Source organism: Gracilinanus agilis, chromosome 4 (genome assembly GCF_016433145.1).
Source record: "Gracilinanus agilis isolate LMUSP501 chromosome 4, AgileGrace, whole genome shotgun sequence".
Taxonomy (NCBI): domain Eukaryota; kingdom Metazoa; phylum Chordata; class Mammalia; order Didelphimorphia; family Didelphidae; genus Gracilinanus; species Gracilinanus agilis.
The window spans coordinates 282,233,495-282,257,262 of NC_058133.1; the positions used below are offsets into that span (position 1 = coordinate 282,233,495).

General features: G+C 35.5%; 1 protein-coding gene across 1 annotated transcript in view; it reads left to right on the forward strand.

Moving 5' to 3' along the window:
* LOC123246435 (CD2 associated protein) overlaps nucleotides 1-23,768 on the forward strand; it is a 160,069-nt gene that overhangs the window by 89,515 nt on the left and 46,786 nt on the right. The window contains exons 9-11 of the mRNA XM_044675335.1: nucleotides 1,499-1,603; nucleotides 11,213-11,249; nucleotides 14,879-14,935. Of these exons, the coding sequence (XP_044531270.1) occupies nucleotides 1,499-1,603; nucleotides 11,213-11,249; nucleotides 14,879-14,935 (199 nt within the window). The remainder of the gene's footprint in view (nucleotides 1-1,498; nucleotides 1,604-11,212; nucleotides 11,250-14,878; nucleotides 14,936-23,768) is intronic.

Consider the following 23,768-nt stretch of genomic DNA (forward strand, 5'->3'; position numbering starts at 1 on the left):
AATCTTTCAGTGATTTAATTCTTTAGAAGTTTAACATGTATTTTCTTAGACTTTTAAATTATTTATTATGTAGCATTAATGTTGCCTCCTGGCCTGCTTTCGTAAAAATCTTTTTAAATATATCATTGGATAGTCCAGTCAGAAATCCTAGGCTTTACATCATCTTCTTCATATTTTTATGGGTGAGAATAGTAAACAAATGAGAAATCTCTCTTTAATATTAATATATCTCCTATTCTGGGCCTAGACAACATTGTACACTTCTTAGGGTTATGTGCCTTTAAATGTACCACTTGCTCATTGTATCTTCTATACAAAAATGTAAAAATGCAAGGTGTAATGGAAAGAGTGCTGGACTTGAAGTTTTGCGACCATGAGTAAGACACCTTGTTAAGATAACATCTGTCACTTCCTCTCATCTGTAAAATGATGCCTTTTAATTCTTTAATGCTCTTTTTTTGAGGTTTCAATCAAGTAATGTTTTTGTAACTATATCTTGAAGTGACATATAAAATGTTAGCTAGTATTATTGCTATATTCAAAAGCTAAAATGATGAAATTAATGGACTTTTAAGACTATTTACCTATCAGTTTGTTATAATGATTCTTTTTCATGGTTCATATATTCTTAATGTAATTTTATTTCCCATTTACTTTCTTACTTTCTAGTTGTTTCTAAGTCATTTTAAAGAATTACTTAGTCTAGAAGAAAGGATTATTTGTAGTAAACAGGAAAGCCATTGACCTAAGTATGTTGAAAGAAAGTTTACAAATGCCTTTAAACAATCTTTCAAATATTTCTATTCCTTTGCATGTAACTTCATCTGCCTGGAACGTTTTAGGCATGGGGATAATGACATAAAGAGAATTAATTAGATTAAAAAAAAAAACCTTACTTTCTGTCCTAGAATCCATCAGTTCCAAGGTAGAAGAGTGGTAAGGACAGGAACAGTGTTTAGGGTCACATAACTGAAAGTGTCTGAGGTTAGACCTGGTATTCCATTGAACCACTTACTTGCTACTCTAGGATTTTTTAGAATTTTAATCTTAAAAGGGTTAGAGGAGGACAGCCTTAGAAATTATTAAAGTTATTTAATATCTGTAATTCCCACATGAAAAAAATGTCCCTAAACATTGGTCTTAGAAACTAGATCAAACTCTTTTTATGTAGAATATAACTCTTTTTCACTTGACTCTTAAATAAGTAATGGTTTCTTTTAGTCTGATAGATTTATTATTTATCATTTGCTGTATTAATAATAATAGAAACAAACAACTCTTGTTTTAGTTATTCCATAAGTACTAATAACTATCATAAGAATTTTTTAGATGGTCTCAGATTTGATCATTTCTAATTTGTGATATGTTCAGTTGTTTATAAAAACTTGATGGAATTGAATAAAAGTACTAAATTATTAAGTTATGTATTTTTTTTTTCAGTTCAATTGAATCAATCATTATTGTTCTGAGTAATAAATGTCCTTTACTTCAATTTTAGGATACTGGCGAAGTAGGATGGTGGAAAGGTGAACTTAATGGTAGAGAAGGAGTATTTCCAGACAACTTTGCTATTCAGATACACGAACAAGATAAGGATTTTCCTGTAAGTAAAAAAAAATTTTTTTGCTTAACTATAATTCTTTAGTTAAAGCATAGATTTTTTTTGCAAGCAATTTTCGCACACAATTCTACTCATACATGAGATTATGCTGGAAAAGAGTGTTCAATTTGTGATCAAATGACCTAGATTTGAATCCAGGGTCTACTTGCAGGCACTTTAAAATCTTTTTTCCTTCAGTTTCTTCTGTTTTGGTATACCACTCCATCTTATGCAACATCTATCTATCTATACATCTATCTATCTATCTATCTATCTATCTATCTATCTATCTATCTATCTATCTATCTATCTATCTATCTATCTATCTTATCTACCTACCTACCTACCTACCTACCTACCTACCTACCTTCTCATTGCCGTAAAAGTGATAAAGTTCTTAAGTGCTTTAAGTATCTTGGCTACTTTAAGAATCCTACTATCATAGATATCTTAAGTGTCTTAATTACCATCTTTCTGTGCAGGAATGTAATCAGTTAACCTTAATCGAATCCTTTAAGTTTTAACTTTTCTGCTTACCTTTTTCTCTTCATCGTAGAATTTGATTGTCAAATGTTCTTTTTAGCTCTGGTCTTTTTGTCAGGAATGAGTGAAAATCCTCTGTTTCATTAAATATGAATATTTTTCCCTAGAGAATTATGCTCAGTTTTGCTCAGGGTAAGTGATTTTTAGTTACCCTAGATCTTTTGCCTTTTGGAATATCATGTTCCATGCTTTCTGGTCCTTTAATGTAGAAACTTATTAGGTCCTGTGTAATCCTGTCTGTCCTTTCACAGTAATTGATTTGTTTCCTTCTGGTGGCTTGCAGTACTTTTTCCTTGCCCTGGGATTTCTGGAATTTTGTTTTAATAGGTCTAGGATTTTGTTTCATTTTGGGTGGGGTCTCTAAGGAGACTCTAGGATTTCTTTTGATTTCTATTTCCCCCTCATCTTTGTAGATGCCAGAGCAGTTTTCTCTGATGATTTGAAGGCTTTTTAAAAAAAATTATGACCTTCAGTTATTCCAATGACTCTTAGATTATCTTACCTGGATCTCTTTTCTATGTTAGTTGTTTTTTCAGGTGAGATATTTCAGACTTCTTTGGATTTTGTTTTGTTGTTTCTTGCTGTCTTATGGAGCTACTAGTTTCCATTTACCCAATTCTAATTTTGGAAGGTTATTATTTTTTTTTATTTAAAAATTTTTTTAAGCCCTTACCTTCCGTCTTAGAGTCAATATTGTGTATTGGCTCCAAGGCAGAAGAACGGTAAAGGCTAGGCAATGAGGGTTAAGTGACTTGCCCAGGGTCTCACAGCTAGGAAGTATCTGAGGCCAGATTTGAACCTAGGACCTCCCATCTCTAGGCCTGGCTCTCAATCCATTGAGCCATCGAGCTGCCCCCTCAGAAGGTTATTTTTATCTTGAACTTCAGTGGGTTTTTTTAACCTTCTCTTCCATTTGGCTCATTCTAGTGTTTAGAGAGTTTTTTTCATTGAATTTTTTCCAAGCCATTGAATCTTTCTATTAATTCTCATAAAGTTCTTTCAGAGGTTCTTTTGGGGCCTGACACCCTTTCATACTTGCCTTGGATGCTTCACATGTTTTCTTTTTGGCATTGTTGTCCTCTTCTGAGTTTGTATTCTTGTCACTAAAATTACTCTCCATCAGATGTTTTCTTTGTGTTTACCTCATCTTTTCAGTTTTTCCTCCCATTATTTTGTTTATATGTTGAGGTTGCTCCTGGTTTATAGGATATATAATTTCAAGCTTGCAGTGTAGACTGCAATTTTGCTTGTGGTAGGTCTGCCTGCCTTTGGGTTCCATAGTGTGCACTTGGTAGGGGACAGCAGACTACATTGCTGTGGGGAAAGCTTGCAGATGTTATTGTTTGGTTTTGTTTTTAAAAACCCTCACCTTCTGTCTTAGAATCAATACTAGGTATTGATTCTAAGGCAGAAGAGTGATAAAAGGGCTAGGTAATGTGGGTTAAGTGACTTGCCCAGGGTCACATTGGTAGGAAGTGTCTGAGGCCAGATTTGAACCTAGGACCTCCCATCTCTAGACCTGGCTTTCAATCCACTGAGCCACCCAGCTGCCCCCTTGCAGATGTTTTGTCAAGTTGGATTTTGTTCTCTCTCGAGGTGGGCTGGTCCCTGATTTACCAGTATCTTTTCCTAGGATATGTTTGGTGTGCTGGTCCTGCTGACACCTTTTCTAACACCTTTTCCATCTTTTCTGACACCTTTTCCATGGCTGCTTTTGGTGGACTGATCCTGCCAGTAACTCCCAGGGCCATGTGGGGTGAATTGGTTCAGTCAGTATGTTTTTCTGAGCTGGTTTCCACTCTGCTGCCTGTACCTTTCCTGGACTTGTACATTTAGCTGGGGTGACATTGATACTACTGTTACCTTTTCCTGGGCAGCCTTTGGTCAACTGTTCTGGCTGGAATCTTTTCCTGTGCTGTGTTCAATGAATTGATCTCCATTTTTCTGGTTCCCCAAAGTTGTACATGAATGGGTTACTCTCCCTTCTCACCACTGTGAGATAATTTCCACCTGCTTTCCTTAGTTTTGAAGGTTTTTTTTTTTTTCCTTTTGTGAATGTTTGGAGATGGGTTTGGACAAGCTTGGAGCATTCCTCAATCTCCATTCTTAGCTCCCAGAAGTAGAAATCTGTCTCTTTCATTGATTGTAGATGTATTATGGAATCGTTAGAGTCACATAATTTTATATTTAGGAAATTATTTTCTTCACTGAGCATTTGTGCCCGTTTTTCTATTTAGACAGTTCTTTTTTTAGTTCTTTTCTTCAATGAACTCTTAGATGGTTTTCCATTTCACTATTTTCTTTCCAAAGGGAAAGTTCAGATTTTCTTTTTTTTTTTTTAAATAGTAATGTATTATCTCACATTACACAGCTCTTATTTTCCCAGAAAGTTATGTGCAGATTAAATTACTGCAAATAAAAAACATTTTAAATGCACTGGGTCAGAACTCATTAACCTTTTTTGTGTTATAGATTCCTTTAGAAGTCTGATGAAACTGACAAATTCCTTCTATTTTAAATATATAAAACATATAAGATTGTATACAAAGAAAACCATGTGTATTAAAATATTTTTCAAGGTATTTTAAAAAGCAAGTTTCATAAATCCAAAGTTAAGAACATTTGCCCTAGAGAACCTTTTGGTATTGTCAGGAAAAACACTGGAATTGTTTTAGTTAAGTTCATGCTATTACTTTTTTTCATTTATGGAAAAAAGGCAAGGCTATAAACAAAATCCTCATAGATCATTAAAGCTTTAATTTTGAAATTTGGGGGCTAGATGCTTTTCCATAGTAAGTATAAACTAGGTGGCATAATAGAGAGAATGCTAGGCCTGGAGTCGAGAAGATTTGAGTTCTAATATGGCCTTAGACATTTAATTGCTATGTGACCCTGAGTAAGTCACTTATGTTTCTGTCTCATTTTCCTTAGCTTAAAATTGGGATAATAATAGAACCCCGTTCCCAGGGTTATTCAAAGGATTAATTGGACAGTATTTATAAAGCACTTTTTATAGTATGTAGCATGTGACAGATGCTAAATAAATTATTCCTCCCTTTTTTCCTCTCTTCCTTCTCCCTTCCTTCGTATTTTCTATTACACACACACTCTCTCTCCCTCTCCCTCCCTCTCTCTCTCCCTCCCTCTCTCCCTCCCTCCCTCTCTCTCTCTCTCTCTCTCTCTCTCTCTCTCTCTCTCTCTCTCTCTCTCTCTGTATTAGTAGATTGAGTGCTGGATTTAGAGTCAGGTGAATGGGAATTGAATCATGCCTGAGCTTTCTTTAACCATGGGCAAAGCGCATGACTGCTTACTTCCTCAATTTACTTATCTGTAAAATGAGAATAAGAATATTCATGCTACCTGTCTCCTAGCATATTGTGGATATAGAATTAATAAGATTTGGCAAACTAATTGGGTATGGTTTGTGAGAGAAAGTGAATAGTCAGAAAGGACCCAAAGTTTGTGAAACTAGCAGATTACAAGGATGGTGGTTCCTCAGCTAAAATCTGGGAGCTGGAGAAAGGATGGCAGGTTTTGAGGAAAAGATGGATTCCCTTTTTTTTAGTTCTGTTGGGATCAGAGGACATTTGTAAGAAGAGGAGACAATAATTTAATCTGTAGAGAAGACGAACTAGAACAGAGTTGTGATAAAATGTACTTGCAGTTAAAGAGTAGAATTATAGGAAAGAACCAGATTTAGGTAGTATAAGACATGAGAGAACAACATCACAAAAACACATGAAAAGAATCTTAGTCAGCAGTGTCAAATGCCGTAGGCTGCTCAGGAACATCAAAGATTGGAAAACAGTGATCAGATTTTGCATGTAAGATTGCTGGTAACATTAGAGAGTAGTTACTGTTGAGTCATGAGACTGGCTATTAAAGGGTACTGAGAAATGAGTGAGAGGAGAGAAAGTATGAGGAGCTTTTATACAGTGTTTTTTGTGTTGTTTTTGGTGAGAGGTAGGAGTTTAGCTTTGAAAAGGATGCAAGATAAAGAAGGAAAACTTTAGAAGATGGTAGGATCAAGACAAGGATTTTTTAAGAATTCGAGAAAACTTGGGGATTTGAGTATGTTTTGTAGGCAGCAGCCACTTACCTCTTAATCGGAGATGGGAAAAGAGAAGGGAGGATGACCGGTAGTTTAGAGATAAATAATAAGGGAGAAAAAATGGAACTCATATTTAATATACTCTAATTTAATAAATTAGGCTAACTTGAACTATGTTTTCAAATGTTTCCATTAGAGATATTACAAGTTGAGCTCTTAATAGCTTCTGATTTTATTTTAAAACAATAAAAATTCATTTTTGAAATACAACTTATTTGTCAACAAGCGTTTATTAAGTGCCTACTATGCACTGTGCTGTTTAGTACAAAAAGACAAAAGTAAAACAGACCCAAAAAATAAAGAGCTTACAATTTATCAGACTTGTATACACATAAAATAAATGAGAGGAAAATGAGCAATATTACCCCCTTGTGGTACTCTACAGAAAATCTTTTGGATTTACTTTTTTGATGTCTCTCTGGCAAATCCAACCCTCATATTTAAATAATAGTTAGCTTTTATATGGAACTTTAAAGGTTTGCAAAGCACTTTACAAATAGCTATCACTTAACCAACATTTTCAGCCACCTTGTATGGTTTTTAAACCAACCCATTTGTGCTCTCCAATGTCTTAATTAACTAGTCTTTTCATCAGTCATTCACAAAGCATTTATTAAGGATTAACTATATTTGAAGCATTGTGCTAAAGCACAGATGATATAAAGAAAAGCAAAATTATGGTCCCTGCCTTCTAGGAGCTCACATTCTAATTAGGAAGATAGCATGCAAACAACTACATACAGATAAGATAGATACCCAAGAAGATGGAAGCTAATCTCAATGGAATGGCATTAATAGTAGAGCTAGAAGGTCAAAGAACAGCCTCCTGTGAACAATTGGATTTGAACTAAGTCTTAAAGTAAGTCAGAGAAACTTGAGAGACAAAAAGGAGAGGAAGAGCATTTCATGAGTCAAGGACAGTCGATAAAAGGTCAAGGAGTGGGGAAGGTGGAATATTGTACTTGAGAAACTGCAAGTAGGGGTTAAAATAAGAAGATTGCAGAGTATGGTAGTTCCCCCCAAGTGGGACAGAAAAGGAAACTATGTGTCAGTTCTTATGCTTTCACTTGGAGGTGTTTTATTGTTGTTATTATTTTGAGTTTGTTTTTAGTTCTTTTTTTGTGTGTGGAGTAGTGGGAGACTGGAGCATCAGAAGTAGAGAGAGAGGCATAGCACAACATAGGGAAGGTGACATAGGTATCTCTCACTGATAAGGGGGTGTGTTGTATATTACTGCATAAAAATATACAATGTACTTTATTATTACTGTATTTATGTTACAATATCTTACTGTGTGTTTAATTTATCAGTTAAAGTTTATTATAAGTATGTATCTACAAGAAAATCCTGTTATATGTGAGGTCAGCAGGTGTTTGCATATGTCCTTCATTTCACCCATATCTCTGAGCAGAGTTCCCCTGGATATAGGCCCTACTGTACTTAGATATGTAAGGTATTAGAATACTGGAAAGTTTAGGTAGGGACCAAGTTCTAAAGAGCTTTAGAAATTCTAAATCGAATGAATGAAACATTTTAAGTGCTTACTATATGTAAAACACTATGCTCAACATTGGGGAATACAAATTGAATAGTAAGATTATCCCTGCTCTCTCATATTCAAATGGAAGAATCAGCACATAGGGCTTAAAGATTTAAAATGCAAATACATGATTATGGTAACATACTTTGAAAAACTTAAGTTTAAATAGGCAATCATATCTCAAATATAAATTACTCATGTGTTTTCCAGTCTTGACTGTGATATTTCACCTCATTGTATGTATGTATCTATCTATCTATTCATTCATTCATTTAGTTTTTTAGTTATTTGCTTGCTTGCTTATTTATCCATATATTTATTTATCATTTGTTTATCTGCTTATTTGCTTGCTTGCTCATTTATTTATTTATTTGCTTGCTCGTTTATTTGTTTTTTAGTTTATTTAATTATTCATTCATTCATTCATTCATTTAGGCTGTTTTTCCATGGTTACATGATTCATCCCACCTCTCTTTCTTCCCCCTCCCACAGCTGACAAGCAATTCCACTGGGTTGTGCATGTATCATTGTTCAAAACCTATTTACATATTATTCATATTTACAGTAGAGCAATCTTTTAAAGCCAAAACCCTAATCATATCCTCATCAAACTATATGGTCGATCATATGTTTTTCTTCTGCATTTCTGTTCCCACAGTTCTTTCTCTGGATATGATTAGCATACTTTCTCCTAAGTTCCTCTGGATTGCCCTGGGTTATTGCATTTGCTGCTAGTAGAAAAGTCTGTTACATTCAATTGTGCCACAATGGATTAGTTTCTCTGTGTGATGTTCTCCTGGTTCTTCTCCTTTCGCTCAGCATCAATTCCTGGAGGTCGTTCCAGTTCACATAGAAATCCAGTTTATTATTCCTTTCAGCACAATAGTATTCCATCACCATCAGATAACCACAGTTTTTTCAGCCATTCCCCAGTCAATGGACACCCACTCCCCATTTTCTTATTTTTTGCCACCACGAAGAGTGCAGCTATAAATATTTTTGTACAAGTATTTTTCCTTATTATCTCTTTGGGGTACAAACCCACCAGTGGTATGGTTGGGTCAAAGGGTAGGCATTCTTTTAAAGCCCTATGCACATAGTTCCAAATTGCCCTCCAGAATGGTTGGATTAATTCACAACTCTACTAGCAGTGCACTAGTGTCCCAATTTTGTCACATCCTCTCCAACATTTATCACTTTCCTTTGCTTCCATATTGGCTAGTTTGCTAGGTGTGAGGTGCTACCTCAGAATTGTTTTGATTTACATTTCTCTAATCAGGAGGGATTTAGAACACTTTTTCATGTGATTATTGTGATTATGAACCCCTAATTTCTTAATCCTTTACCCCATTCCCAAATACCCACTCTTACTCCTATACTCCTCAATCCTGCCCCACAAATATATCCCTTTAGATCTATCTACCACTTTGTCTAAGCTTTCTGGAGTTCCAGTGCCATAATTAGCATATTTGCTTTCATCTCAACCTTTTTCCTTTCTTGTTCTTCCAATTTTCTGACATTTACTGAGACCTAAGACCCTCCTGATGACACTATACTTCTGGTCACCCATTTTAGTACTGGTTGTACTTTTTGTCATGCTCTCAATTCACCAGTCGTAGGGGGGAATCAGAATACTCCTTGATCTCCTTTTTGCAACTTTGAGTTTTTCCCTTAACTACCATCACTCAATAATTTTTCTGTAGATGTTGATGCCATTCATGTCACCCATACATATCTTGATGGCTATTATCTACCTTATCCAACTAGGGCATTTTCTGATCTTCTGCCATTAGTTCAATGTCTGGCTTTGATTGTTTCTTCCCAAACAAACTCTCATTAGAACACTCCTGTAATGCATCAGTCTCCTCACTTCCCATGGCCCAGTCCTTTATTCTATCTTGCCCACCCATGGGTGTGGTCATATACCTTGATCAACATCACCACAAATATTTTACTTACATAATCATATACTCCGGTATTCCTTATTCCGATCATACTTTTTTAGTCATTCTATGTTTTCCTTCACTTTGTGATCCCTAGACTTAGTCTTCCTTTTCACTGTGACCTCCTATTCCTCTAGCTCTCAATTCTTTCCAAGGGTATCACCCCTATATGTCTTAGTAGCCAGGGCTACTGAGAGTTATGTAGCTCTCCCAGGGTTATATAGCTAGTCTTGGGCCAAACTCTTTTTGACTCCAAAGCAAACTTTCATTTCTATGCCATTTTGCTTCTTAATATATATGATATATCTCATGAATCTTCTCTCCTTTTAAAATCTTATCAATATGTCTGTGTGAGAACCAAAAAGGAAGAGCAATTGAGATGGATGACAAATTTCTTTTCTTTATTTATACTATCCCACTTGAGTGAAATGCCAAATACTGAGGACAATAGAAAATACTTATAAAACTTTTTTGGAAGGTAAAGAAAGAATGAATTGTCAAATGTATCAGAATTGGCATGGAGCAAAGGGGAGATCAATCCCTGATTTTTGTAGAGTGTTTTTTATTTTTTATTTGTTTGCTTTTTAATTTAATGAAGCATCTCTGAAAATATGTATATTTAAGGGATCCAGGAAATTTGTGTAGATGTAATAAAAATCTGAGCTTTTGCTTTAGACCTTTTTTCAGGCATTCTTAAAACATTTATTTTGGGGTTCCATTAAATAAATAACTAAATGAATTAAAAATTTTAAAAACTTAATTCTTGCTATGTTATTATGAAATCTACATGCTTTTGAATATAGATTATATTTGCTTTGTGCTGCCAGTTATTGTTTGAATTCTCACCCCAGCTGGAATTTCATTGTTATACATGGCTTTTTAAAGAAATGCTCTTATCATCTCAATAGATGAAATGGTACTTAGAAATTGTAAGAATTCAGAATGCAGAGAGTAATAACATTTTTGCTCCACTATTTTCATGATTATTAATAGACTTGAAAGTAGGACGGTCTTTTTTTATTCTATTCTATTCTATTCTTTCCTTTTTTTTTTTAAACCCTTAACTTCTGTGTATTGGCTCCTTGGTGGAAGAGTGGTAAGGGTGGGCAATGTGGGTCAAGTGACTTGCCCAGGGTCACACAGATGGGAAGTGTCTGAGGTCTGATTTGAACCTAGGACCTCCCATCTCTAGGCCTGACTCTCAATCCACTGAGCTACCCAGCTGCCCCCTCTTTCCTATTTTTGTTGACTTATCTTTCTAAATTTTGAAATCACTAACTAAATTTTGACCAAAGATAAGATCATTCAGTTGGCAAGCTCTCACTTTGTAATTTTTAGGAGTTCTCCACTTGAGTAAGGTTGTTGTCTCTACTCTCATCTTTTTTACATTGACTTCTGATAATAGGTAGAATTGTTAAAAATTTTAATAAAAAAGGTCAAGTACTAATATATCTTTTACTATTTTATTTGAACAGAAACCAAAGAAGCCACCACCCCCTTCCAAGGGTCCAGGTACGTAAAAAAAGAAAAAATCATTCTATTTCAGCTTTTATAGTGTAAAAGACCAAAAGGATAGTATGTGTATTTTAGAAGTCATTATTTCTATTCTTCTCATTAAAATAGCATGTTTTCTAACAGAATCAATGAATCTCTGAAAAGTATGTAGAAAATTTGTAGAGTTTTATAGATACTTTTAAAATTTGCCTGACTTATTACCAGCAGACTTTCTCCACTATCCATGTTCTTTCTTGGTGATATGATGACCCTTCTGAAGACCAGTAGTGCATGCTCTCTGCCTTGTAGCATTTTTCCTATAATACTTTGTCTTATATCTTTTTATATTAAGTTCTGTCATCATAGTTCTAAAGATGCCAAACAGAATATTAAGTAGCACTAGGTATATCTTCTATTTGTCTAGGAACAACATAATTGTGAAATTTTTCTTTAGATCTCTTGCCACCCCTTTCAGCTCATATTTCCTTCTCAATGATATGTTCTTCATCCTTACTCCCACCCCACAACCCCCTTTAGACATCCCATCTCTTTTAACAAACAAGAAAAGTTCTGATATCTTTCTTAATATTTTGAAACTTGTCCAAGTAATGTAAGCCTTTATATAATATGTATTTTATAACATTTTAAATGTAGTAGAGAGAGTGTGACTGATAAACCTACATTTCAATTTTGGCTCTTCTACTTGGTAATAATACTAACAAAACATAGAGGCCTTTAGGGGAACATAAAGTTGTCTCTTTAGGGACAACATTATAAAGTTGGCTATGCAAGTACCATTGTTACTATTTTATAGATGAGAAAACTGAGGAATTAAGTGGCTTCTCCATGATCATATAGCTCTTACATGTCTGAGCCAGGAATCTTAACTCATATTTCATGATTCCAGGTACTTGTTCTATCTACTGTTTCACACAAAATCTATGCGATCTTTGACAAATCACTTCACCTCTGGGCTTCTTATTTCCTTGTCTTTGAAATAAATGGGTTGGACTAGGTGAACTCTAAATTCTCTTTCAACTTTAAGATGCTATGATTTGTAAATGTTCTGTGATAGCTGTTGTCTCCTATAAGAGAAATTCCAGATAGCCAGTAAATTGGGAGTAGGGATGGACATTTCCTTTGGGCCTGGAACCTTTTCCTTGTCCTTAAAATCATACATTTTCTAAAAGGCTAGCCTACTACATAAAGAATAATAGAAATTTTGAGATAGGCAGGACTTTTTAGGTAACTTAGTTCATCCACTTAATTTTGCCTTTATTTTGCAGTCCTATGGGAGGTTTGGGTCAGAAGAAATGATTGTCACTCTCTTGTTAAATGCCATGATATTTCTTCTTTATCAAAGAAGAGCTCTTGTTGTAGCCTATTTCTTAGGAGCTAGTTGGGATAAAGTATAAATCATAGAATCACTGTGCTTGTTGCAGCACTGAAACTTGGAAATCGTCAATTTCCAGCTTGAGCACAGATCTTTTAGTCTGGCATATCTTTCCTTTCATTTTGTATTTCTTTGTTCCGTCATTGCTTAGTGAAGAGAATTTACTCCATTAGCTACTACCATCCTTGTAGCATTGGTGATCAAGCCTGAGCTAATGATTAACCTGGAGTCAATTGCTGCTTGACTTTGTGGGACTGGGTTGAGTGGAACTAAGAACAAAGAAGGTATGGAGAAAGCGAGTCCTGAGTAGTTGTGAGGATTAGGGGGATGGAAATCAGAAAAAGGAATCTGGAAAGAAGGAAAGTCATAATAGAAAGGAAGGTTCTAATGCTATAATTGCACTGGCAGCATTGATGATATGTCTGCACAGGCAGAAGAAGATAGGGAATCTTAGCCCTGAATCATGCAAGGCTAGGGGGAGCATGAATATATGATTCAAGATGAGATTGCCTTAAAAGATATATATACATATCTCATTCATTTTAGTTTATATTCTCAGTCTTTAAGAACTGTTTGCTCATGCAATAAGCAAGCTACTGTGGCATAATAAAGAGAGCACTTGATGGTGAGATAGGGGGCCTAGAGTTTATAGTCAAGAGTTGGCAAAGAAAGATAGATCAAGACCACTTAACTATTTATTTACTAAGCTTGGGTGCTCCCTATGTATTGTTTCTTAATATGGCTGGAATAGGTTTTAGATACTCTTCAGTTGGTGTGTTAAAAACTTAATTTTAGTAATTGTTCATCCAGAACCAATCAGGCTCTGTAGAACTTATCACAATAACAACTTAATAGAACTAATGTATGAATTAGAATGATACTTTATTAATCTACAATATGAAATTAGGTATTTCTCTCATAAAACGAGTGGTTTGGGTTAGATAGTCTTTGAGTCCTCTGATTTTCTCAATACTATGAGCCACTTAAAAAAGGATTCTAGGGGCAGCTGGGTAGCTCAGTGGATTGAGAGCTAAGCCTAGAGACAGGAGGTCCTAGGTTCAAATGCAGCCTCAAACACTTCCCAGCTGTGTGACCCTGGGCAAGTCACTTGACCCCCATTGCCCACCCTTACTCTTCCACCAAGGAACCAATACACAGAAGTTAAGGGTTAAAAAAAAAAAAAAGGATTCTAAAAAAATTCTTAGAATCTAAGGAAATGGAAATTGTTATATTAGTTTTGAATGGTAAATTTCAAGCCATATTCCAGAAGTCATTGTGACCCAAACTTCATTTGAATGATGGTCATTATGCTTTTTCATTCAAATTGTCTTAGTGTTACTACATCTAGTCTTTTTTATATAGATTAGCAAGGATTAATGAGACTAAGGTTAACCCATTAATTTACAGTGTCAGAAACTTGGATGCATAGAAAATGAACTCTTCAGAAGGTACCCTGATTCATTTTTTAAGTTCTGATGTCTAATGCTTTTTTAGAATTATTAGCATGTAGTTTATTCACTGATGGGATATACTATTAAGAAATATTGTTCCTTAGATTCCCTCTAAACCTCTAATGATGTATGTGAATAGTGAAACTCAATTCTGAAGAACACGTTTTATATTATCATGGAGTTGGAGTGCTAAAAAACTAGAAGAGAGGATAGTGATCAGCTGGTCCAATGACTATTATATAGACAAGGAAACAGACTTTTAACTTTTAAATGAAAACTTTTAAGTAAGTGACTTTAGTGCATCTAAATTTATAGGTGCAACTTGACTTTCTTAATTGTAAGTTGACTTGTAAATTCCTCCACAGTTCTTCTACTTCTGTATCTTGCAGTTGTTAGGCTTTATGAAATCATCATACAGAGCTGGTGCAAACTTTATAACTAACAAATAGTATTAGAGTGAGATCTAGGTAAAACCCATTGTGAAGGTAGGTAGGATGGACCGCCAGATTCCCATCTAACTTCTTTGTAACTTTTAGTCTTCAACTAAGATCAATAATTGTTTGTCAGAGTTGGTGAGAGGAAAAGTGACTTGGCTGAGGTTATTGAACTAGTTAATGGTAGTCAGTACTAGAGAGAACTCGGGTATTCTGGTTTATTGTTTAATGATATTCCCTTATGCATCTATTCAGTTACTTATTAGCTCAACTCTTATTTTAGTTGTAGGGTATAGGAAGAATTATTATTATACTTTACTGTTATAAACAGTCAAAGAAATATTCCAGTGCTTTTGTTTTTTCTTTTAGCTCCAAAGCCTGAGCCTTTAGAGAAGAAGTATTTTTCTTCTAGGTTTGATGAAATGGGTAAGTTTATTTATTCTTTGCTGGCAAAAATAGCTTACTACTGCAAGGAAGTATAATTTCATTGGTGTTGGAATTTTTATGATTGGGAAAGCTTAAGAGACTAGAACATTGATCTAAACCACATATAATTGGGTAGAGTCTAGTTTTTCATAATTGTTATAGCAAAAAGTTAGAAGATGTAAGCTCCTAAGCTATGACCTATATTACCTGCATATAGCATTTCTTCACATCTTCTGATACTCTTCCTAGACTCATTCCCAAGTGGTTAGCACATTCCTTTTATTTTTTCCGTCCCTGTGATTCTGAGCTACTATTTGCAAAAGAAAAACTCTTTATTTCCCAAACTCAATTATTGCTTCTCCCTTAGTCCCATCCATTTTAATGCTAATACTGCCTATTTCCATCCCACTCCCAGGTTATTGTTATATTCCTGGTCCTCCTGCTCATAGCACTGCCTTCTTTGGAATTCCCATTCCTCAGCCAACAAGCTTCTTTTTAATTTTAGGACCCCTTCCTTTCTTTGGTCTACTTGCTTCCCCCTAGATGATATTGTATATTTGTTTATCTTTTCTGTTGTCATTTATATATTCTCTTTTATATTCCAAATCCCTGGTCCTCTGGAGGAGTTGTAATACTGCCATTTTCCAGATGTTCCCACTATTGTCATCATTCAATATCCAATCCATATTCTGGGAACCATTGTAAAATTATTCCCTAGGATATTCTTCCTTCTTTTTTAGTGTGCTCAGTGCTTATCTCACTGTCTCCTTATCTATCCTAAAACTACTCTGTTTAAAATGTTAGACAATTTCATCCTGCTTATTGATAATCCCTTAAGCTATAACTTCCCTATTCTGCAGTCTGTTCAGTTCCCATGACTTACTTCTCCACATTCATCTATACACAGGGATGGTTGTGCCCTTGTTCTTGCTTTCGTATATGAGTATTTACCATGATCTACAATTTCTCCACCTTTCAGGCTTTCCTGGGCAATCACTCTTACTCTGACTATTGTTGTTCAGTTGTTTCAGTCATGTCCAAATCTTTATAATCTCATTTGGGTTTTTTGTTCTTTGTTTTTTGGGTTGTTTTTTTTTTTTTTTGGACAAAGATACTGGAATGGGTTTGCCATTTCCTTCTCTAGCCCATTTGACTAATGATGAAACTGAGGCAAACAGGGTTAAGTGACTTACCCAGGGTCACACAGTAAGTATATGAGGCCAAATCTGAACTCAAGAAAATGAGTCTTCTTAAGTTCAGACCCAGCACTGTATCCACTGTGCAACCTTGCTACTTTTATATACTGTCTTTGATTCCTATCACTGACCTCTCAGTGAACCAGTTTTGCTCTATACTTTTTTTTTTTTTTTTTTTTTTTTTTTAACCCTTAACTTCTGTGTATTGGCTCCTTGGTGGAAGAGTGGTAAGGGTGGGCAATGGGGATCAAGTGACTTGCCCAGGGTCACACAGCTGGGAAGTGTCTGAGGCCAGATTTGAACCTAGGACCTCCCATCTCTAGGCCTGGCTCTCAATCCACTGAGCTACCCAGCTGCCCCCTCTATCCTTTTTTTAAAAATATATACTATGTTTGCTCTTGAATTCCTTGCTCTCCTTGTCCAGACTCTTAACTCTTAAGTTACTCTCTGCCTCCTTTGCTACTGTTTAAGTGCTATTAAATACAACTAGAAGACACAAATATGGGCTGGGTCTATTATAAAATTATGCTATTTTATTTCAGCTAGGCCTCTTCCCTTAAACAAAATCATTTTTCTGCTCCCTAATTGCATCTCTATTTCTTGTACCATAGCAATATCAAACCTTCTCTACTTATACCTTCCATAGCACACCCTCCTTTCCCATTCACCCTTCCCTTCTCAGAAACCTCTTTTAATACTTCACTGAAAAAGGTGAGGCCATTCACAGTTCCTTCTTTTCCCCATCTTTTCATTGATTTAATTTCTATTTGTCTCTTCCTTGTCTTAATTTCTGACGAAGAGATTACTCTCTTCTTATCAAGCCAGCCCTTCTACATTTAGCCTTGATCTCATCCCCTCCTGTTTTCTGCAGAGGACTGTCCACTTTGTCAGTATTCATTATTTCATTATGTTCTGTTTTTTCCTCTACTGCCTGCAATACATTCATTTTACCCCATTCCTTAAAAAATCCTCATTAAAATCTTCCTAGTTAGAATCTGACATATTTCTTCCCTTTCTTAGCTAAAATTCCTCTATTCTTATTTTCTTTTAAATCTCTTAAAGTGTCTTTCAACCTAATTATTCAACTAAAAAACACATTTTTCAAAGTTACTACTGATCTCCTAATTGTTGAGGAGGCTGCTGAGGTTTTTTCTCAATTATCATCCTTCCTGTGATCTCTCTGTATTATTTGACCCTTCTTACTTTTCCTTTTGAATATCTCCTCTATATTTTTATGGCACTTTTCTCTCTTGATTCTCCTACCTTTCTGATTATTCTTTCTTTGTCTTGTTTTATTATGGAGCTTTTTTCATGTCATTCCCACTAACTAGCTATATATCAGTCTGCCACTCTTTTATTTTCATTCCATATTCTCTCTCATGGTTCTCTGATAAGTTTCATTTAGATTAGTCAGTCTAGTGTTCCAGGCTCATAACTGCAACAAAATGAGATATTCATAGGCCATTTAGACACAGCCATTAGTTTAGGTGGATACCACTTCCTTTGTAGCCATAAAGGAGATAGTGAAATCAGAAAAGTGAGTTGCTGCATGGCAGGAAGGAGTCTTATCAGTTCTAAGGATATTATCTCTTTATATCCTTAGGCAGCCAGGAACCTATATTAGTAGCTTAGCCTTTAAATTAGCCTGGACTTATTAAGTCTATGGGCTGGCTTTCTTGATTTTTTAGGGAAAAATTAGCCTAACCTACCTGAAACAGATATAACCTCTTAACACATCCTACCTCTTAGTGATAAGGTTCTAAAAGTCTCCTAGGACACTTTATACTTTTTAAAAAGCCTTAGGATCTTTTTTACTAGCCAACTCTGACTTTGGGCAAGCAAGAAGCCTGGAATAGAAAGCATTGGAAAAGAAAAACCCAAACCAAAAGATACCAAGATAATTGTAGGAAGTAAGTTAGGGATAGTAAATTTCAGGGATTAGCTTTAAGAGGAAAAGAAGAGAATTTGGATACAAGCCCTGGGAGAGGATTCAGAGAAGGACAGAAGGGTTGTGGGAGTTTTGAACTATTAACTGTCTGCCTATTTCCACTGAACTGGAGGAAGGAGGTTTTGCTCTGAGGGATTTTCTCTAGGTAGTCATAATTTCGTGGAGAGATTATTGACTCCTTGGTTGAGAATCTGCTTTGGAGAAAACTGTTTTCCCTGAGGTACAAAGACCATTGGTCAGTAATCCTCTTGGGCCAAGCTAATCTAGAGATTGTTGTCTGGGACGTTAGGTTATATAGTGCAGCCAACCTTAGGTGTTGGGTAAGGGCTCAGATTCACCTATGAGTTTTTTCCTTTTTCCTCTTTTTGTTAATCCATAGTAATTAGAGTAGTTTAGAGTCAGATAGCTTTTTTTTGGGATTAGATAAGAGCAGGGAGATAAAAGAAGGGATAGAGAAGATCAGAAGACAGATCCATGAGGATCTCACAGATTGGAGGGAGGAGATATAGCTGGATAGATTTAGGACTGTATTATTTGTCTAACATTAATAAACTTGATTTTACTATTTTAAGGTTTGTGCTTCACTGGCCCTGGGGAGGTTCCTAGGTGGGTTGTATCATCTCACATCTGTTATACATACATGTTCTTCATCTTTGTCCAGAAGTTATGTATAACACATCCCTCTAGGAAGGTTATCTATTTCAGTATAATATAACAAAATTAGTATAGGCAACCCTAGAAGAGAATTAGTGTAGAGAAGAAAGAAACAGATATCTCCCTGCCTTCCCTCCCCATATGGCCTCCTAAAAATAGTGAGTGAATATTGAATGATATAATTTCTTGTCTTTGTCTGCTCATTCTGGAAAGGACCAAATTTTTGTTCTTTTGTTCATAATCTAGTTCATGTGAACCATCAGTGGCACACTGATATACACTGATATATACACTTGCTGGCCCTTACCATAAGTCAGGATCAGTTATAGTAAATTAATCAAGAGATTCATCACCTTTTTCCTTATAATCAGAGCAGGGGTCATTACCAATACAATCTTGGTCCTACTCTTAACTCATAAACCAGAAATGCTTCCTTCTTTGTCTGCTTCTCTTCCCCCTCCCTTGGAATCTCATTGGAAGGAAGAGAGTGATACAGTCTTTGTTCCTTTATAGGTCTCAGTGGACATATTTCCCACTTTTTCTGTAAAAGTACAATCTAGTTATGCAGATATATTTTCATCTTGTTAGAAAGTAAGGCACTTCTAATGATTCAACTTTGGGTTGAAGGCAGTTGTGGAATTTATACCCTGTGGTGTATTAGTAGCAATGTCAACTAAAGTGCTATTAGCCAGAGGTTTATGATTGGCCTTCTTGCATTTCTACAATTATTTTTTGATGTTGATCTCTCTTCTCAACCATTAAGGCTACTAATGCCTGCAGACCAGCCATCATCAAGAATGACTTTCAGCAATCAGTGTGATAGCATTTAAGCTACCAGGTGTAATCTGCCTTTCCCCACTGGCCACACAATATATCTGCATTGTATAATATTTCTCTTGAGGTAATTAGTATTGGCAAGCCAAGCCAAAGGTTGCTGATCATTTTCTCATATAGCTGAAATAGCTGATGTGTAGCTATAAGAGATATTTCATGTAGTCTATGCAGCTCATTGCCTGAGGTATACTTGGATCTCCCAACCTTCAACCCCCTAGTTCTTACCTCCAAGATTAGAAACATCAATTGCAAAATTGCTGTTCATTTACCTCTGCTCAAGAAAAGAATTGAAGTGGTGGCTAGAATACTGCTGCCAAGACCTAAATTTGTTTAGGCAGCATATAAATTTGAAACCACTGTATGCTTGCAGTTGCAGAGGAGAGTTTGGTTTTTTTGTTTGTTTGTTTGTTTGTTTGTTTGTTTTCAGTCTCAAGAGGTTCCAGAGTATATAAGGTAGTGAAGTGGTATAGTGAGTTGATAGAGCCACTGGACTTGGAATTGGGAAACTTGAGGTTAAATTGACTTAAGATACTTTAATAGACATTTGATTCTGGGCAAGTCATTTCTGTTGCTTCAGTTTCCTTAGCTGTAAAATGCATATAATAGTAATACCTACTTCCCCTGGTCATTGCGAGGGTAAAATAAGCTAATATTTATAAAGCATTTTGCAAAACTTTGAAAGATTTAAATTTAAATCTTTTAAATCTTTTTTCTATGTAAATTCTACTTATTATTGACCATGACCTTACAGAGTGAAAGCAGAAACCATCTTTCCTTAGAAAATGACTTAGCGGGGCAGCTGGGTAGCTCAGTGGAGTGAGAGTCGGGCCTAGAGACAGGAGATCCTAGGTTCAAACCCGGCCTCAGCCACTTCCCAGCTGTGTGACCCTGGGCAAGTCACTTGACCCCCATTGCCCACCCTTACCACTCTTCCACCTATGAGACAATACACCGAAAAGTTAAGGGTTTAAAAAAAAAAAAGGAAAAAAAAAAAGAAAATGACTTAGCTACACTGTATCTCCTTAGTTACCTATCTTTAATAAGTCAAATAAGGTACATTTAATGAAAAACAGAAAAAAACAAAATGGAGATGTGGCAGCACAAAATAGAATCTGATTGGCCCTTTTGATTCTCACACTAAACTGTTAATTTTATCTAGGGGAATTCAGTCATTATCCCTTCAAAATTTTCTCCCAGTATCTTTAACTAAAGATTTTCAATAAAATTTATGTGAAGTGGACTCCTTAAAGCCATATAAAGTCAAGCATTTACCATTTAACAATAGCCAGAGAGTCTCCAAATTAACAAGACTTTAGAGAGGGCCAGGTTTAGAAATAGCCTGGAGATGATATAATCCCCTCTAAATACAGAATTATGCAAATTTAGCAAATAACTTAAATATATTAGTTGCTCTTTGCCTTAAAGGATATGGCTTGTGAAGGATCAGAGCATATTCAGCTTCTGTTGATAGTTTATTTCTGTTCTCTATATGATAGTGATGTTAGCTGTTTTAGACTGCTAGTAATAGCCAGGAAATGTAAGTGCTATCTTTACTTACCCTATTCTATCAAGACAATATGCTGTATTCATTGAGGACAGTGCCACAGGGAGCAAGGATTCCTGTAGTAATCACCTGGATTGCCTCTTCTGTACATGGGCCTTTCCCAATTTCAGTCTTTATGTTCCAGTTCTCCTGGTTACTCTGAATGTTCTCTTCAGGCCAGATTGAGGTTTAGAATCTAATGGTTTAGACTCGGGATTAGAGTGAAATGAAACATTCTAAATACATGATATTCTTTAAAAAGAATTTAATATCATGGAAGGGATATTGAGCAAAGTTATAACATTGATTCAGATAGTCAGCTTCCCTTAGCTCCATTGGAAATTGGTTCTGTTCAGAGTCTTAATCACGTGGTGGCTTAAAAATTGCCTCAAGGATTCCATGAAGCCTGAGGCTCGCTAATTTCTAATGGGCTGGGCTTTTTATACCTTAGGTGATCATTAAAATGTATCAATGACTTAATCAAATCCCTAAACCAATTAATTTTCTAGGATTTTTTTTGTTTCATTGCTCTTTTTTTTTTTTTTTTTTTTAATTTTATTTTAAACCCTTAACTTCTGTGTATTGACTTATAGGTGGAAGAGGAGTGGTAAGGGTAGGCAATGGGGGTCAAGTGACTTGCCCAGGGTCACACAGCTGGGAAGTGTCTGAGGCCGGATTTGAACCTAGGACCTCCCGTCTCTAGGCCTGGCTCTCAATCCACTGAGCTACCCAGCTGCCCCTATTTCATTGCTTTTTAAGGGGGGTAAAAACTAACAACCTCCATTTAGTAGATGTTGCTCTTGTTATACTTAGTGATTTTATCACTCTCTATAGATTCAGTTATCTCTAGCAGATGACTCCCAGATCTTCAAACCTGATCATAGATTCTTTTCTGAGCCCCAGCCCTGTACCATAAACTGTCTAATGTACATTTAAAACTATTGTGTCCTTTTGTCATTTCAAACTAAACATGTTGAAAAACAGATGTCATTCTTTTAAAACCTTTTTTAAGCATTCCTGTTGCTGTTGAAGGCAGCACCTTTCTAATCACTCGGGTTCACAACCTTGACATCATTCTGAATTCCTTACTTTCACTCCACATATCTAATCACATACATTTCTCTCTGTTGCATGTTTCCATTTATCCACTCATGCAGCTGCCACTATGGTTCAGATTGTGATGACCTTTTGCTTAGATCAAGAAATTATTTGGATATGCTGCTTCTGTCCCAATTCTAATCCATTGCCTATACAGCCTCTAAAGAGAATTTGCAACCCAACTCTCAACCTATGGCTCCCAAGAAGTTGTAATGTGGGGAATAGCCACACTAGTAAACCATCTCAGCAGAAGGGCTAAACCATGTTGAGGGTAACCAACAAGCTTCTAACCCATTGGTTTGTTAGGGGAATGTGTACCCAAACATGTGAAGACTTCTCCTGCTAGAATGGATGGAAGAGGACTTTTTGTTACCATTGGTCATGAAAGCTGCTGATGTAAGCTTTCCCTAAAATGTTAGAAGTTAGTCAGAGAGAGTCTTTGTGTGCTAATGTCTCATTTAAATGGAAGAAACCACTCATTTGTTGTATCTTTTGTTTTTTAAAAAGAAGGGACAACAACAATAGTTTTAGAACTATTAGATTTCCCCTAGTCTACCCAGCACTTTGACCAATACCACACAACCAATACTTATCAAATCCAAATCTGACTTCAAGGTTGATTATCTGCTGCATTATACTGCCTCTTGTGTTTCTGAAGCTGTAAAATAAGTTAAGATTTTAATCACATTGGTATATATTTGTTTCTGGAATGAAATCATCACTTCATAGTAAGTATTAGATATTTGATTCATTTATTTAACATGATATTTTACTTGAAGATGACAAAAAAGGAGTATGTCTGAAAATAGTGCTAGAACACTATAATTCAACTACAGTTTAAGTCTAAATGAATTTTCCCCCCAATTCTTAATTTTTTTCTTTTAATTTCTTTATTTGTACTGTACAAAATTAATTCTCAAGCAACTTATCCCCTACCTCTCTTACCACACAAAGAAGCGATGAACTGACAAAAAATATATGTATGTAAATCATGTCTTCCATGTTTCTATCAGTTCTTTCTTTGGCGGTGTACATTCACAAGTTAGTATTAAAATATTAATTCTGTAGCTATATGTAATGTTCTCTTGATTCTACTCATTTCACTCTTCATTATTTCATGTAGTTCTCACAATTATATACCAAAACTTTGTTCAGCCATTCCCCAACTGATGGCCCTCCCTTCAGTTTCCAGTTCTTTGCCCCCACAAAGAGAACTACTATAAATATTTTTGAACACATAGGTCTCATTCCTTTTTCCCTGATCTCTTTAGGAAGTAGACCCAACAGTGATATTATCGGGTCTAACATTATTAGGTATACATAATTTTATAACTGGCCATTCTAGATTGCTCTCTAAAATGGTTGTTCAATTTTCAGTTCTACATATTAGTATCCTGATTTTTCCACATATCCTCTACATTTATCATTTTGCCCTTTTAACATTTTAGCCAATCTTATAAGTGTGAGATGATATCTCTGAATTGTTTTAATTTATATTTCTCTAAACAGTAGCAAATTAGAGCATTTTTCCCTATATGCTTAAATATGGTGTTAGTTTCT